The sequence below is a fragment of the Budorcas taxicolor genome, chromosome 1, assembly GCF_023091745.1.
Source record: "Budorcas taxicolor isolate Tak-1 chromosome 1, Takin1.1, whole genome shotgun sequence".
In the NCBI taxonomy this organism is placed as follows: Eukaryota; Metazoa; Chordata; class Mammalia; order Artiodactyla; family Bovidae; genus Budorcas; species Budorcas taxicolor.
Window position 1 is genome coordinate 4,534,441 of NC_068910.1, and position 17,347 is coordinate 4,551,787.

At 62.3% G+C, this 17,347-nt stretch overlaps 1 protein-coding gene across 1 annotated transcript in view; it reads right to left on the reverse strand.

The window, feature by feature from the left end:
• Positions 1-9,637, reverse strand: part of PLXND1 (plexin D1) — a 48,703-nt gene extending 39,066 nt beyond the window's left edge. The window contains exon 1 of the mRNA XM_052660632.1: positions 8,309-9,637. Within this exon, the coding sequence (XP_052516592.1) occupies positions 8,309-9,637 (1,329 nt within the window). The remainder of the gene's footprint in view (positions 1-8,308) is intronic.
• Positions 9,638-17,347: the final 7,710 nt, after the last annotated feature.

The window sequence follows — 17,347 nt, forward strand, 5'->3', positions numbered from 1 at the left end:
CTGAGCAAACATCTCTGGGCTGGGTCCCATGTGCTAGAGACACGGAGACGTGTCCCTTCTCTCTAGCTGCCAGCATCCCAGTCCAGGGGCCGACCCTCAACGGAGAAGGGACAAGTTTACAACTACAGCAATGCAATAGCACCGGTAACACAACAAGAAAAAGCAGAGATGGTTTCCCGTGTGCAGAGACCTCTGTCCGGAGAACCTCATGGAACCCTCACCAGATCCTCACTTGCTACTGCTACTTTACAGAAAAGGAAGCTGAGGTACAGAGAGGTCAAGTGACTTGCCCTGGGTCACACAGCCTGAAGAGCCGGATGTGAGCCTCACACCTAGGCAGGCTGGCTCCGGAACCCCACAGTCCCGCCATCCCCCTGCTCTGTTGCGGACCACCAACAGCTGCTGGGAATTTGGCTGCGTGGAGCTGGAAAGGCCCTGGGTTGTGAGCTGGGGAAACTGGGGCCCATCAAGGAGATGACCGCCTCCACCACAGACAGTGGAGGGCTCTGAGAGGGGCTGGGGGTGGAGGTAAGCGCTGATGGTGGCTGAGTTCTGTTACTGGCCCGGCCTCCGCTTCAAGGCCTCTGCCCACGACCCGCTCCCTCATTATTTACCGATCAGAGCAGAAGCGCTCCGTGATTAACGCCCCACCGGGGCCTCGTGGGGCCTCGTAATGGAGCTGCGAGCTTCCTCCCTCCCCCAGCGCATGATTTATTGAATTTCAGGGTGACGGATGGTGGACGGGGCGGGGCGAGCCTTGCTGGCCCGGCCGATCGCAGGGGCACTGGCATCACACCGGGACCCAGGGCTGCTGGAGAGAGTGGGCGGCTCAGGGTCCTTCCAGGTGGCCTGCTGGGCTCTGCCCTGGCCCAACACGGGCTTTGGAGAAAAGGGAAGCGGCCGAGCTCTGGGGACAGCCGGGATCCACATCCACGTGGCCGGCGCTAGGAGACTTCCCGGGCCTGTGCCCACGCGGGGACCAGCTGGTTTCCATAGCGACCCCTACGCCACTGGCAGAGCCAGTGGGCCCTCAGGAGTCACCTGGTCCAGCCCCAGTGGGGGCTCCCGCTGGCTCCAGGCAGGACTGATGCAGGGCAGACAGTGCTGGGTCTGCTCCAGAGCCAAACCGCCCGTGTCTCACTCTTTCCCCAAGGCCTTGCTGGCTCCCTGCAGCCCACAGGACAGCGTCCAGACCCTTGGCCTGCACCCCACGCCTCACAGACTTCTCAGCTTCATCTCTGCCAGCTACCCAGGCCGTGTTCTGCTGCATCTCTGGACCTCTGCCCCAGCCGTGCCCTCTGCCTGGAAGGCATCCTCCAGCCCTATCCGTCAAAGGCTCTGCTGCAATACCCCTCCTCCAGGAAGCCCTCCCTGACTGCCTCAGAGGAGGCTGGTCAGCATGCAGCTCTGGCTTGGGTGTTCTACCTCCTGTCTTGATCTCCTGCCAGACCATCTGGGGGCTCCTGGAGGACAGAGGCAGGGGCTGATTCATCTCTTTTGAGGGGCTGCCGGGTAACAGAGCTGAGCCCCCCTCCCTGCCACACTCCAGAGCACCCTCCACCAGGAGCACAGACAGGCAGGGCATGTTGCCTGGGAGGTCTGGGCTCTGGTGGGCGAAGTTGGAGACGGCTGTCATCATGGGCTCAGGAGCCCCGCACCCAGGGGACCTGGTCCCAGCCTGGGACCATGCTGGGCACGGGAGTTCTCGCCACAGCCCCAGCAGGGGAAGGACGTCCCTGGGTCTCAGGTCCTTCACCTTCATGAGGGACCCACCCACCCCTTCCCACCGTGACCTTGAGGGCCTCTTCAGCTCACACCCATCAGGTCAGCATTTTCAGAGCAAACAAGAAGGGAAGGTGATGAGCGCGGACTCTGAAGCCCAATACCTGCTCCACCGCTGTGTGACCTCAGGCAAGTCACTTTCCCTCTCTGGGCCTCTGTTTTCCCTTTCTGTAGCCTGGGGGTAATCCTAACCCCATTCTGTTTCTGGCAGGGTTAAAAGATACACATCACATGCAATTTCGCGAAGTGCCCAACAGAAAATCAGTTCCCAGGAAGCAACAATAATAGGGGAATCGTAACCATGCTGCTGCTGACGGAGGCTCTGGCGGCACAGTGAGGGCTTTCTGGCCACCCCGCAGCCCAGTTCAGGCTGGGAAACCGAGGCCCAGAACGGGGAGGGGGTCCCTCAGGCTCCTCTGCTGTACACGCTGCATCTGCTCTCTACCCTCCGGCAACCAGAACCCAGAACCCGGCCTGCTTCCTTCATCTCCATGAAATCCACCAGCCGTGGCCGTGGGCAAGTCAGACTCCTGTAGAGGCAGATTCTGCAGGGCCCGAGCCGACGCATGCTCGGCCTCCACTGGACTCCAGGCAGCCCTGCTCTCGTTGACGGCCGAGCCCACTTTACAGATGGGGAAGTACAGGCTGGGAGGAGGAGGGTGACTAGCTGGAGGCCACAGGGAGGAGGTGCAGAGGCAGGATTTGCATCCAGGGAGTCTGTACCAGTCTGTCCACGGCTTTGGGCGTGGCGGGGGCAGTGACGTACCCTCCACCTTCCTAGTGAACTCCGGACCCTGAAGCACTGCCCTGCCCCAGGACACAGCACCATCCGGGGCTGCGGTCAGGGCGGAAAGCAGCTGTCAAGTCACTCAAACCAACCACACCTCTCACTCACGCACCCAAAGGGCCAGGGCTAACAATCCCCTTCTCAGAAATGAGTGTTACCAGGCACCTTCCCTGATGCCCTGACTTCCCCTAGGAGACCCGATCAGCAACCCCCAGCCCCCAACTTGTGGCCTGGCCTCTGCAGACATCCTCACCAGCATCACGCTGCCCAGGAACTGAGTCACTGCCGCGGCGGCTCCTGGCTTCCATCTGGGGCCAGCTGGGAGGTGCTGTCACAGAGGGCGTTTCATGTCAACACAGAGGCCCTCCCAAATTTCCCTGGGGTGTGGGGGTAACTGCAGACCCCCAGCTGAGAGCCCACAGCTAACACGGGAGGACATCCACCGCGGACTCCAGAGCCAGCCAGCCAGCCAGTCTGCAGACCCTACTCTGTTAACCAGCTGTGTAAGACCCTGGGCCTCAGTTTTCCCATCTGTAAAGTGGGGATAACAGCACTCCCTCCCTCACAGGCTGGGGGTGGGGGCTGTGAGAACAAACACACTGATGCCTCTGAAGGGCCCGAAGAGCTTTCTTCTCAGAACCGGGAACGCAGCCATGGTTCCTATTCAGCCCCAAAGAGCCATCCACACACCCCTCAGGCCCACCAGACACGCAGCGCCTACACCACGAATAGCAGTGGTGATGCCAGGCCTGGTTTATTTTGGGGTGTGCCTACCACCAGGGAGCTTGGGCTGGGGGGCACCCGACACTCCCCTCTCTCCCCACCACCCCACACCCCGCTCACCTGCAGGGCCTGGTTTGGCCCATCTCCTCCCGCCTCTGAGTGCTCCCTGCCCCAGTGGCTATTCCACACGCTGAGCACACTTTTCCCAGAGGTATTTCTCTTCTCCTGGTACCAGTACCTCCACCTGCCATGGCCTGAGTGCTTCATGTGAGATTTCAGTTCAGGAGGAGACACTGTTCCATTTGACCGGGAGAATGCATGGAGCCCAGAGAAGGTAAATGACTTACCCCAGGTCACACAGCTTACAGGCAGGAAGAAGACGAGTCACCATCAGCTTTACCCTAATGTACCTGGCGGTCAAGACTGATGACATGCCCTGGGCAGAGAGGGATGGTAACCATCTCCTGGCCGAGGAACCTGTCTGTCTCTCTAGGCTAGAAGGTCATTCTGCCAACCCCTCTGGAACCCCCATCCTAAGTCCCACCTGGTGTCTCTGCTCATACCCTTGACTACGGGGAGTTCACTCCCAGCCTCCAGCCCAACTCCAAATGGAAAGCCATCTTGCAAGCTTATCTCCCTCCACCTCCACCCTGTATTTCAGCCCCTAAATCGGCTCAGAAAACGCCTTCTTGACAACGGGCACCCACCCACTGCATGCCAGTTTAAAACTGCCTGAGCATTTTTTTTCCACCTTTACTATAAAAAGACACCTTGAAAATGCAACATTGACATTTCCCTGTTGGTTTTCTTTTTGATTTAAAAACACGAACTTTCGGTCATTCAAAGGTTGAAGGGAAAGACCCAGGGAAGGGAGCTGGACTCAGCCTGCCCTCGCCGTGCTGGGCAGCTCTGTGCCTCAGTTTCCCCAACGACAGCACGAGGCGACCTCCTGTCCCACTTTCAAACCGCATTCACGAAGTGAGGGAAGGGATCCGATCTACATGCGATGCAGGCTCATTCCCTCCCTCACTTTCTCAGAATAGTCCAAAGACCCAAATACGCCCAAAACAATCACTGACAAAGCTGAGGGCCTCTGAAGCCTGGGAGCCAAGGTTCCCCACCTCTTCATTGTCTTCAAGGTGGCGGGCAAGGGGCAGAGCCTGCCAGGAGAGGAGCTGGAATGTCCAAGGCCACCCCAACCGGGGCTCTGGAGTTCCAGGCCCCAAAGGAAAGAGCATGAGGGTCGGGTATCCACAGGTCTGGAGGAGCCACCTCGCTTGGGGGTCAGACATTCCTGGAGAGGAGATGGGAGACCAGGGTCCTGGCCCCCGTGGTCAGCCCCACCGAGGCCCCCTGCTGCTGCGGCGGTCAGGCCCCAGGAGGTTGGGAGGGAGACGGACTCTAGGCCCCTGGTACTCACCCCCGCCCCCGACCGAACTCACTCTCTCCCCATTTACCTCTGTCTCAGCCCCTACCCCGCTTTCCACCCTAGTGCCGGGCTGGACGGGGCCGCTCCCTCCTCCATCCTGTCTGTCCCCACCTCTGGGGCATGCGAACCCGTCCAGAGCCCCCTGCTTCCATCCATGCGCTCAGACCAGGCCCGCCAGGCTGCTCATACCCATCCCCCAGGAACGAGGCCCGGCTGGCTGCCCCCACGGCTGCCCCAGCGTCCACCACAGGGCCCAGCACGCAGTAGGTGCTTAAGAAATACGTGCAAATACAGGAGGAACCCATTTGCCTGTAAGATGGCACCAGCCTCCTTCCTTCTCACCCTGCTTCTCCTCTGTCCTTCTCAACTAGCAACTTTCTAAACTAGCTCCGCTAAATGTAATCCCAGTAACTGCAAGCACCTGTGCCCAGCACGCTGCTAGAGGCCTCACCTGTGGTAATCCCACCGCAGTCCTGGAAGGGCGGTACTTTTGTTATCACTCCCATTCTACAGACGGGGAAACTGAGATGCTCCTTCAGATCGGATGCTCTGGCTGAAGCCCTTAGAGTCCCCCACCCCCCTACCCCGTGTCCCCAGGACACAGCCGTGCCGAGGGCAGGCCCGCCTACCCCCTGACCCAGCTCATACTTCCCGATCCCTGCCCCGGCACACTGTTCACCCTGCACCGCCCCAGCCCGCCTTGCCGCTCCAGGCCCTTGGACCTGTGACCCTTGACCTGGACCCCTTCCTTCTTCTCCTGCCATCTTCATAAGCCCAACTCCTGTTCGCCCACCCACCTGCGCTTTTACACCACTCTCCCCAGAGGCCTGGAGGCCCCTCTGAGCTCCCCCATCACAGCGCCCACGCCCTGGCCACGTGTCCGGGCCTCCACTCGCCTAGCACGGTCCACGAGAGCAGACGGTGAGAGAGCCTCCACTGGGCCCCAGTAACACCACAGGGACTTAGGCAATGTTTCTGGGGTCTTCAGGGCTGCAGAATAAGCCAGGAGAGGTCACTGGTTGATGTCCAGGACTAAGCTCAGACGTGCTACTAACACCCCGGGCGCCCGTTGTGTGCTGGATACTGAAAATTAACTGATTTGGTCCTTATCAATCCTTAGAGACGAGGGTTGACGGTTGGACGGCATCACTGACTCAATGGACATGAGTTTAAGCAAGCTCCGGGAGTCGGTGATAGACAGGGAGGCCTGGCGTGCTGTAGTCCATGGGGTCGCAGAGAGTCAGACACGACTGAGCGACTGAACTGAATTGAACTGAACTGAATCCTTAGTGATCTAAGGTCCCCACTTTACAGAGGAGGCAACTAAGCCTCAGAGAGAGAAGCCACTTGTCGAGGTCACACAGCTGGGAAGCAGCAAGAGCAGGATTTAACCCAGCGTGCGAAGTCCACATCCTTAGCTTTTACGGGGGCAGCGGGCGAGAAAAACCACTGCCCTTCCCACTGCCGCCTGCCCCCCAGGGCTAGAGGTCTGGACCGGGGACCCTGCACACATCTGGGAGCAGCCCTGGCCTGTGCCCACAGCTGGGCACAGGGAAGGGAAGGGGGTGTGGAGGACACAGGGAGAGTGCCAGGCAGGGCCAGGAATCGGCCCTGGGGTGGCAAGGAGGCACTGGGCCACTGTTCCTGGGGCGGTGTCCCTGCAGAGGCCCTGCCCCCCAGGAAAGGGAAGCCCCAGCCCCCTTCAGCAGAGTGACTCACGGCAGCAGGCCAGGCCAGGCTGGGGACGAGGGACCGTGGGAACCAGGGCGGCTCCTGCCGGAGGGGGAAGGGAGGCTGCGGCCTGAGGAATCCCACAGATGGCCTCACACCGTGGGCCCGGACGGCCGCGCAGGCCTGGAAAGGCCCTTCCAACGGGGTCTCTCCTCCAGGGATCAGGGAGACTCCCCATTCCCCTCCTGCAGCTCTGAGACCCACCCTGGACACAAAGCTTGTGTCCCACAGCCCGGCGGAGCTTGAGGGTTTCAGGGAGGGGAAGAGTGGATGTCCCAAGCACGGCGCTGGGCGGCTGCTGTCTCCCGGTCCGCCCACCCCGCTCACCCACCGTGACCTTCACTTTCAGGGCAGCCGGCCAGCCGAGTGGTGGGCACTGGTGGGGGCCAGGGCGGGGGCCAGCCCAGCTGCAGCGAAGGAATTTGTGTTTTACCAAAGCTCCAGTGTTGGGCACACCCACAGGGGGAATAATTCATCTCGTGACCAGCTTGCTGACCAGCCCCAGGGAGGGCTCCTTCCCGTCCTCTCCAGGGAAGGCTGAGTTCTGCACTTGAAGAAGTCGAGGTTTCCGAGGGGAGCGGCCAGGGGTCCCCTGACTCAGCTGGGGATGGAGAAAGCGGAAAAGGCACGGGGGTCCACCTCTAGGGCCCCCTGAAGAAGGGACCCCTTGCTGGTTGGCTTCCTTGAGGACCACACAATTCCCTCCAGCGCCCTTGAGTCACGTTCACCCCAGATCAACGGAGATATCAAACCCCCAGCCTGGACATCCCCTCGCCCCTGCCGAGCCCAGCCCCAGATGCCTGGGCCGCCTCCCATTCTTCTGCTGGGGTACCTGACCCTCCCCCTTCCCTCCAGCTCCCACTCAGGCGCTACACACACAGTCCTGCTCGCCTCCCTCCCTTCCTGGAGCGGCAGCTCCCCACCCCAGCCACCCCGACTCCTCCTTGGACACTCACACTCTGAGCTCCAGGCCACACAGCCTGGACCCAGATCCTGCCTCTGCTCCTCCTGAGCTGTGTGATCTGCAGCAAGTTACTTAACCTCTCTGGGCCTCAGCTGCTTCATCCGTAAAACCGGGATGGGAACAGAGCCTACCTGAGAGGACTACTGCTTGAACATAGAGTCACGCTCTTGGGATGTGCTTAGTAGGCGAAACCCCACGCCTGGTGCACGCTAAATGCTCCGTAAAGGTGCTGTTGCCAACCGGCAGCCTCCCTGGAGCACCGATGGATTCCCAAATGCCAGGGTCCCTGTGCCGCCCACATTGGACTGCCTCCACTCCCGCGTCACCCAGCTCAGTGACACGCGGGTCTGTTGCACACACTTGTTCCTCTCCCCACCCCCCACCAGCAGGGCCCTGGCACACACCTGCCACACCCATGCACACATCTGCCAGCTCCCAAAGGCGGCTCTGAGGGGCCACACAGCCAGCCCTGAACACACCTTGGGGAGACACGGCACTCACTCTGTGCCCTCAGCCCACTGCTACGACCCTCACTTGCACACCCACCTCTCTTCAGAACATGTCTTTCAGATACCTCTTTAGAAGATATGCCCCTACACCTAGACACGTGCACCTGTAAGGGAGCACTCCTAGGACTGCCCAACGGGCTCACACCATATTCAGGCCAGTGCCCCCCACCTCGGCTGACACCTGTATCCTCGGTCAACACCCGGGACTCCGCAAAAGCACCTGGGGCGCAGAGTTCACACTTGGGTCCCCATACACGCACATCTGGGTCGAGGTACGCTCACACGTGGGACCTGCTCAGCTGCACAACCGGCCCGGTTACCCGCACGCCCTCCCGCCGGCGCCCTGGGACGGTCCCCGAGCCCCGGCGGCCTGGGCGTCCTACCTGGATGTTGCGCTTGCGCTCGCAGGCCGGCCCAGTGCCCTGCACCACGCTGTCGAGCACGGCCACCACGTCGGGTGCAGGATCCACGAAGCAGGCGGTGCGCGCGGCGCGGATCGCGGCTTGCACGTCGGCGAAGCGGAAGGCGCAGAGCGCGGCGGGAGCCGCGCGGACCCCCGGGGTCCCCTGCGGCCGCTCGAAGACCGCGAAGAGCAGCTCGCGCGTGGGGAAGACGGACACCAGGCGGCTGTAGAGGTCGCCGCGGCCCGCGCCACCCGCGCACTGCAAGCCCAGCTGGATGTAGGACTCCGTGAGCTTCTTGGCGTCGCCGCCGGCGCCGCGGGGCAGGCAGATGCGCGCCAGCAGGCTCCGCGCCTGGCTCTCCTTGTCGCCCGCGCGCGCCTCGCTGTTGAGCGCCAGGTACGCGTAGGTCTGCGCGCCGGGTCGCGGGTCGGGAGGGTGCAGGAAGGCGCGGACGAAGCCCAGCTTGTGCTGCTCCTTGGCGCCCTGCTTGATCTTGAGAATGTTGTCGTCGGAGGGGTTGAGGTCGAAGGTGAAGAGCTTGGCCAGGTCGCCGCGCGCGTCCAGGGAGCGGATGGCGATCTCGGGCGTGTTCTCGAAGCGGTGGTCCTCCAGGCTGCGGTTGCGCGGGAAGAAGGCGCTGCCGTAGCCCGTGTACGTGGCGCCCACGAGCAGGCGGCTGCCCCCGGCGCCGGCCGCCGGTGGCAGGAGCAGCCCCACGGTGGACGCGTTGGGGTGGTTGGCCGCCACGTTCAGCATGCTGGGGAACACCGTGACGGGAGCGGCGGGCGGCGCGGCGGGCGGGAAGGGCACTGCCACCGCCGAGATGTTGCCCCGCCGCCGCAGCTGGCAGAAACCCTGGTAGACGGAGCCGCACACGACCACCAGGCCCTGGCCCGGGTCCAGCTGCAGGATCTTGTTGTAGTTGTCGGTGAGGCGCCGCGGGTGCTCGCACGAGGCCTGCGGGAGCTGCGGGGCGTGACACAGCGGGCTGTCGGCCACCGGGCCCACGGCCGCCTCGGCTTCCAGGCTCAGGTTGGCGCCCGACAGCTGGTAGAGGCGGTTGACGGCCGCCAAGTACACGGTCCCCGCCGCGCCGTCCAGGGCGAAGTTGTTGGTGGGCGTGGGCGAGGGGAACCGGCGCTGGATCTCCAGGGCGCCGACCCGCGCCGCCCCCAGGAGCAGCAGCAGCCAAAGCGGCGGCGGCGGCGGCGGGCACTGCGGGGCCCGGAATGGCGGGCGCGGCGGCAGGGGGCTGGCCGCGGCGGCCCGGGCGCTAAGGGGTGCGCCGCCCGCGGCGCGACGAGCCATCCGGGCGTGCGCGGGCTGCGCGGCACGGCGAGTGCATGGGGCGCGGCGCGGCCGGGAGCCGGGAGCCCGGAGGCGGCAGGAGGCGGGGGGCGGGCCCGGGCCGCGAGGCGCGCTTCCTGCCCGCGCCAGCCAGCCAGCCGCCCCCGGCCCCGGCGCCCCGGCCCGGCTCCGTCGCTCCGCGCAACTCGGGGGCGGGGCGGGGGCGGCTCCGCCGCGGACACGCCCTCGGGCCCCGCCCCCGCCGCGCCCCGCCCGGCCGCGCCCCGCCTCCCGGGCCCCCTCGCGGCCGCGGGCCCCGCTCCCGCACGCACCCCGGGTCCCCCCGCCCCTGGCGGCCAGGGGCCTCGCCCCCCCCCGGGTCCCGCTCGGCTGTCGGTGGGTCGGCTGCCCGGCGCCCTGCACGACCCTCTCGCGCGGCACTCGGAGCTGCCCCCGCCTCCGTCGCTGGCTGCTTGAGTTCCTTCTCCCTCTTGGCTGCCTTGGCCTGTCTCTTGTGCCTTATTTTTCCTTCCTCTTTTCTCCCATCTTTCTCTGTGTCTGTCTTTCTCGCTGAATGTCTCTCGGCGTCTCCCCGTCTCTGCGTGGCCCGCCCCTCACCCCAGCTCCGTGCATGCCGTCTCTCCTTTTCCTGGTCTCTGCTTCACCCACCCTCCCCTGCTCTGGCCTGGTGGCTCCCTCTGAGCCCGCCCCCTCGGGCCCTCTGTCTCCCTGGAGCCCTCTGTCCCGTCTCGTCCACCTCTGTCCACCCTCCTCATCCCCGTCCTCCTGGTCTCTCCCCACCTCACTCCAGTCTTTTTCACAGGATATACTGTCCAGGCCTCAGACCCCAGAGCCTGGGCACCCCCAGGTCAGCTGGGCAGGGGCACCACCCCCTCAGATTCCATGATCTTGAGCCTGGAAGGGGCCTTGACCAGTGGCAGGGGCCTGGACTCAAGGGTCAGCACACAGATCAGGGGAAAGCGGAGAGGAACTATTTCAGGGCCGTGCAGAGCCCGGGGCACCCAGAGTGGGGCCTTGGTCCTGGTTGGGGGTGGGGGGGGCGGTGTGATGGCCCCAGGAGGCCCACAGGGTGGAAGCTGCCCTTCCACGCACTTTATTCAGAACTCTAGGAGGATCTAAAATCCCCCCAAATTTAGGGGAAGATCAGCCACATTGGGACTTCCCTGGTGGTGCAGCAGTAAAGAATCCGCCTGCCAGTGCAAGAGAGGCGGGCTTGATCCCTGGGCTGGGAAGATCCCTTGGAGGAGGCCATGGCAACCCACTCCAGTATTCTGGCCTGGAGAATCCCATGCACAGAGGAGCCTGGTGGGCTATGGTCCATGGGGTCACAGGGAGTCGGACACGACTGAAGTGACTTAGCACGTTTGCTTGTGGGCACAGCCACAGGTACGCTGGCCCCAGGCTTGCTTCTCCTTTCACGTGGGAGGAGCAGGTGGGCACTGGGGGCAGCAGTGGGCAGTGATGATGACAGGTCACGGGGCCTGCACAAGGCGCACGCACACGCGTGGCATCTGACCACTGCGGGTGCCCAAGCAAGGCTCGCCCCCTGCCATACGCCACACCAAGCACACTCTGACTCACTCGGCCCTCGCAGCCGCCTCTGAGGCTGCTCAGATTACTGTCCCACCTTACAGATTCAGAGCCTGAGGCCCCAGGGGTGGAGGGACTGGCTCCAGACGCACAGCTCCTAAGGAGCAGAGCTATGATGTTTGAAAGCCCCAGTCCTAACCCCACTCAACTGGTCCGAACCCCACCCAACTCTCCCCGCTGCAGCCCTGGCCAGCTCCAGCCTCTCAGAGCTGGGTGGGGGGAGCTCCCACATGGTCGCCTGGGTCTAGACTGTGATGGGGAGTGTAGCCTCCCTCACCTGTTCCCACCTGGCCAGGAAGGAAGGATGGGGGGGTGTTTCTAGGGCCCCACGGGGCAGACAGGAAAGGCCAGGCTGATAGCAGGCCCCCACTTCCCCAAACGCCCCGGCTTCCTGCCATCAGGATGTGCGCATCAGCCTGCCTCTTTCCAAGCCCTCCGACGGGTCTGACTGCTGCCCTGACAGCCAGCCGGGAGAACTCCACGCAGGAAGCCAGAGGTTCTGCTTCGGGGGCCCCATCCCCCACCCCCGGGGGCTCAAGGCCACTCAGCAGACAGCCTGATAAGACCCATGTCCCCACCTCCAGCCTTGGTGGGGAGCACTTAGCTATGCCACCTGTGGGGCAGCCCGGGACGGGTGCAGGGGCTGCCCCAGTGCACCTCGCCCCCCTCCCCAGGGCTCCCCTCCCTCTGAATAAATCCCGCCCCATCTCATCCTCCTCAGCCTTCCCCACCCCGTCCCTGGTCTCTGGTTCTGCCTGCCTTCTCACTCCTCCCGGTCTCTCCCCCGTTCTTTGTCTCTCCCACCCAACCCTTCCACTCTGTCTCTTTGTGTGGGCATCTCTCTCTGTGTCTCTGCCTCTCTTAATCTCCCTCCCCCGATCTCCCAACCCCTCTCTCTCCCCACCCCCCTCGCCCCTCCTAGCTTCCTTCCTGGCTCCCAGCTCATCTTGCCACATCCTGCAGCTCCCCCCACCGAGCCTTGAGGAGAATGCTCTCTGTGGTCGCAACTTCAGTCTGCGCATGGTGGATGGTTCCGGTAGCTCTGGACACCAAACTACCTGCCAAGCCAAGGGCTGGGTCTCTGGAGATGCCGGGGAGCTGGGGCTACGCAGGCCAGGTGAGCTGCGGAAGCCACGGCCAGGGTCTAAGCGTCTTCACAGAAGCTGGAGGTGGAAGTGCTGTGTGGCCTAGGGCAAGGCCCTTGCCCTCTCTGAGCCTGTTTCCCTGTCTGTAAAATGAGGAGAGTCGTAACAGGCCTCCAGCCCCTGGGAGGCTGTGGATGTGAAGCCAGACCAGTGCTGGGCACACAGCAGGCCCTGGGTAACTGTCTGCTTCTCCCCTTATATCAGGGCCCCGTGGCAGCTCGCAGACCCACTCTCCACCAAGAGCAAGCTACTGTACCCAGCACTGCCCTGCACAACCTCATGCCATCCTCACAGCCAGCGGAAAACGCAGGGGTCATCAAACCCATTTCACAGATGGAGAAATGGAGGGGGCATCAGCGAGGTGACAATTTGAACCCAGCTCTCTCCAGATCACATGCTTTTCCCCCTCTGCCCGTTCATTGCCCTCAGGCCACGATGGATCATGGTGGCGGCCACACTGGACCCCCGGCTGGGCGTGCTGGACCCCCGAGAGGTGCTGATAGCTGCAGGCTGAGGGAAGGAAGGAAGGAAGGAAGGAAGGAAGGAAGGAAGGGAAGAGCCCGTATCTCCCCTAGTCATGCTAAGAGGTGGAGGGGTAGGGGGTATCCTCTGAGAAGGGATTTTAGAGGGGGAGATGGATGGTCCCCAGGCAGGGGGGGTTAGGTGGTACCCACCATCAACCCACGCTGAGTTAACTCACCCGGATTAACCCACCCTGGAGTGGCTGCCAGCTACCCTGGGTCGCACTGTGATCAGGCCCTTCTCCGTGTCTGCTCAAGAGGAAGTTTCTGCTTGGGGCCCATGTATCTTTAATACCTCTCTAACATTTGTCACTGTCCATTTTTAATAGAGACGTGGTCTCAAGCTCAGCATTCTAGAATTTTGCTTATAGCTCCTTGTTTTCTTTATAATATTGGCACTTATTTTATGGCTTGGGCAAGTGAAGCTGGCTTTCCAAGTAATACCGATGTCAAGCATGCTTGATAAATGCATTTCTGGAAGTCTTTAAAATGTGGGTTGATTTAAAGACAAATAGGGTCATAATCCAGGTGGTATGAAGAGTCTAACATTTGGGAAACACTGATAGAAACCAGTGTGCTTGGAGATGAGGACACGGTGCCCAGATGGGGCAGGTCCTTGCCTGGACACCCAGGGGTCCAGCGGCCAGGCCCGCCCAGAGAAAGGGGGCCCTGGGCCTTTCCCCTGTCGCCTGGGCTGGGCCAGGGCGCGGGGGGGTTCCCCATCCTGACACGTCTGTCCTCTGCTCTCTGGCCGCCCAGGGCAGAGTGCAAGGAGGAGGAGGAGGAGGAAATGTTTTCCTTCTTCAATTGGAAAAAATAACAGTGGGGCCAGGGCTGGCAGGGAGGAGGGGGCCCCTGCCCTCCGGTCCCATGGGCTGGCCTCCTCCACCAGCGCTTCCCCTGCAGGAAGTGATCCCCACACACCCCCTGCTCCGTGCACCACCGTGGTGACAGGGACAGGGTCCTCTGGGACAGCTCAGCACCCCAGCCCAGGCCCCCTGACAGCGCCAGGGGCCCCCCTGCAGCTCCTCCTCAAGGCTCTGCCCATCTCACTCCCCCTGGGAACAAGCCTGATGGGTGGGTTTTCTCAGCCCCATTTTACAGATGGGAACACTGAGGGTCAGGGAGGTGCCACCCTTTGCCCACAGCGGCACGGCTCGGCGGCTTCTGAACCCCACTCTAGGCCACTGTGACCCTCTATGTCCTGCCCTGGCGTTGGGGAGGCCTGAGTTCCAGGCCCAGCTGTGTCTGCCCCAGCTGCCTGGGTGAGCTTGGTGGCAACTGCCTCTCTTTGAGCCTCGGTTTCCTCATCTGGCAAAGGGGAGGGTAAGCCGGCTCACAAGGCTGCGGTGAGAATGGAAAACCGACACATCAAAGGCCTGGCAGGTCAAGAAGTAGGGCGTCCAGTGACTTTCCAGCTCTGGATCACGGGGGTCCTCTCCCCTAGCCCCTCAAATGGGATCATCTGTACCCCACTCGGGAGAGGCCCCCAGACCCAGATGACGATGTCACCCTCATATCAGCTGCCACTGAGACACGCTGCCGATGCCACTGCCATTTCCCACCTGGATGCAAAAGATCGCCTCTGTTAATGAATCCTCTGCCCGGTCTTCCTCCCCTCTTCTTATCAACCTGGATGCCAGGTTCAGAGATGCCTAGGGGCCTGCCTGAGGTCACACAGTAGAGTCAGCCTGAAGTGGCCCCTGCCCCCCTCTAGGCAGCCCTGCCCCTCCACGCTGGGTCTCCGGAGCATCACTGTCTCTGCATCCTACAGGAGTGGACAGGGTGGGGCCGGGTGACCCTCGCGTGCCAGCGTGGGCAGGGCCACGGGACCCCTGACCGTCCTGGGTTTCAACTACAGACCCCTGGTTCTGCTGGGGAGGTTTGGTGGGTGTCCGCCCACGGCCAGCTCTGGGGAAGACCAGGGGGTGGACCTTTTTCAGGGTTCTGGAGCATTCCGTCCCCTAGGATGGATGCCCTGGGGGGTGGCAGGGTGGGGAGGGGGCGGGTAGACTTCTAGGTCGGGTGTCAGGGCTCCCGAGGGGTGCCCACCCTTGCCTGTGACGAGCCCCCTGCCTGCTTCTGTCTGTCTTTGTCTCCCCAAGAGGCTAGAGGAAATGGCTCTCCTTCCTGCGTGTGAGAGACGCCCTCTCCCGGCTCTGGGCACAGCCCTGCCCTCTGGGGTGGGGACCCGGAGCCCCCGTGCACCCACCCCGGGCGCCGGGCCTGCCAAGCCCCTGCGTGGGCCTTTGTGCTCTGTGAGTTGGATAATGGGCGGCATTCTCAGACGTCCAGTCATGGGTCTGGGCCCGGGAAAGGACCCCGGCAGCTCCACACTGAGGCCTCTGTCCGGCAGCGGCGGGGGGCCGGGGGCAGGGCCGCCCCCGGGGACCCCACCCACATTCTCAGGCTGTTGCCCGCTCCAGGGGGCCAGCTGCCCGGGGCAGGCGATCCCTGAACAGAGGGGAAGTGCCCCACAGATGGAGCCCCGAGGAGGCAGAGGAAGCCCAGAGCTGAGCAGGACACTACTGTTCACCGAACAATCATGGGGGCTGAGCACCTACTGTGCGCCAGACACGTCCCAGTCAATCCTCACGGAAGCCATCAAAGGGAGGTGCTAGTGATCCCATTTGATGGATGAGTAAACTGAGGCCCAGGGAGGCAAGGCAGTGGTCCTGGATTTGAACCCAAGCCTGTCTGGCCATCCTCATTCCAGCGGATTTTGAGTGAGCACCTACTGTATGCCCCGGGACCCAGCCATGACGATGCCTTGAGGGTACACAGAGGAGCGTTCAGGCAACCAGGCCCCTGGGAGCAACCAAGGCAGGCTTCCCAGGGGAAGGGGCACCCAAGCCCCAGGGTTTACAGAGCCCTTACAGGATGACTCAGGATTGAATATGAACTTCATCCTTCACACCGCACGGACTGTCAGGCCCATTTACGGGGGAGGAGAAAAGGGAAGTGACTTGCTCAGGGCCACCCGCTACTCAGGTTGGAGCAGGAACTCCTAGGTCTGGCTGTTCCCTCTTCTCCATGCGGGAAGTCCAGTCAAGGCTGTGTCATCCCGTGGCCCTGGGTTCAGATCCGTCTGCTTCCCATGTGTGTGACCCAGGGTGAGTCCCTTTGGCTCTCCAGGTCTCAGTCTCCACACCAGTGTTCAGTTCAGTCACTCAGTCGTGTCTGACTCTTTGCAACCCCATGAACCGCAGCACGCCGGGCCTCCCTGTCCATCACCAACTCCCGGAGTTTATTCAAACTCACGTCCATAGAGTCGGTGATGCCATCCAACCATCTCACTCTCTGTCGTCCCCTTCTCCTGCTTTCAACCTTTCCCAGCATCAGGGTCTTTCCAAATGAGTCAGCTCTTCGCATCAGGTGGCCAAACTATTGGAGTTTCAGCTTCAGCATCAGTCCTTCCAGTGAACATTCAGTGAAATGGGTCTAAAAGTCCCAGCCTCTCTACACCATGCAGAGCAAAATGAGATATTCTCTAGAGCATGTACAGCTGCCAGCCATTTGGCCTGTGGTAAAGAATCAATCATATTGATCACTCAAGTCATGGATGGCAAGGAGACATTGCTCCCCCTCACTCCAACCCCGTCCTTCCAGCTCTGGCTTCTGGCTGCCCCGCCCTGCCCCGCCCCGCCCCACCTGGATGGAGCTCAGAGCTGGCTTGGGTGTCAGGTACCCACAGAGGCACCTCTTCCCCCTGCCGCCGCCTCCTCCCCCTCCAGTCAGGGCCTCATCTCAAGACCCTTTTGTCCTCTCCAGACTGCATGCTCCTCTGAGCCTCAGTTGTCTCTTCTGTAAAGTGGGATGATGCATCTGCTTCCCAACAGAGTTGGCCAGTGGCGTTTGGTCTCTGCTCAGGACAGAGCTGGATCTTTCCTCATTGGCTCCCTGGAGTCTGCCTAGCAGGTGTGCCCTGGGCCTGGCCTGCAACTGAACCGATTCTGAGACCCCGTCCATTCCAGCGGGGCACACACAAGAACCGGGAAGTCCTCCTGGCTCTAGGACAGGGCAGAGATGCTCTCACTGGCACGCATGTATGGGCGAGGCTGGCGCGGAGGAGCAGGGCCCAGTCTCACTGGCCCTCTGGCCTGCACAAGTCTCTAAAGAGAACCCAGTGTCCGGAGAAGACGCGCATCTTCTCTCGGTCACCTCGCACGCGTCTCTCCACACCCAGTCCAGATGCTGCTTCCTTCGGAAAGCCTTTCCTCTTGAGCTCCCAGGCCTCCCTCAAGGTCTAGTCTACATGGCTGTCTTTCCGAGAGGACTACCTTGAGTCCTTCCTTCCAGAGGACTTTCTGGAGCAGTATCAGAAGCTCCTCTCATCAGATTGCTCTCCTCACAGTGGGAGAGCATCTGTCCTCCCCAGCGGACTGGCTGGTCTTCCCGGGTGGACACGTGATCGCTGCCTATAAATGTTAGGATGGATGGACCGCTGTGTCCCC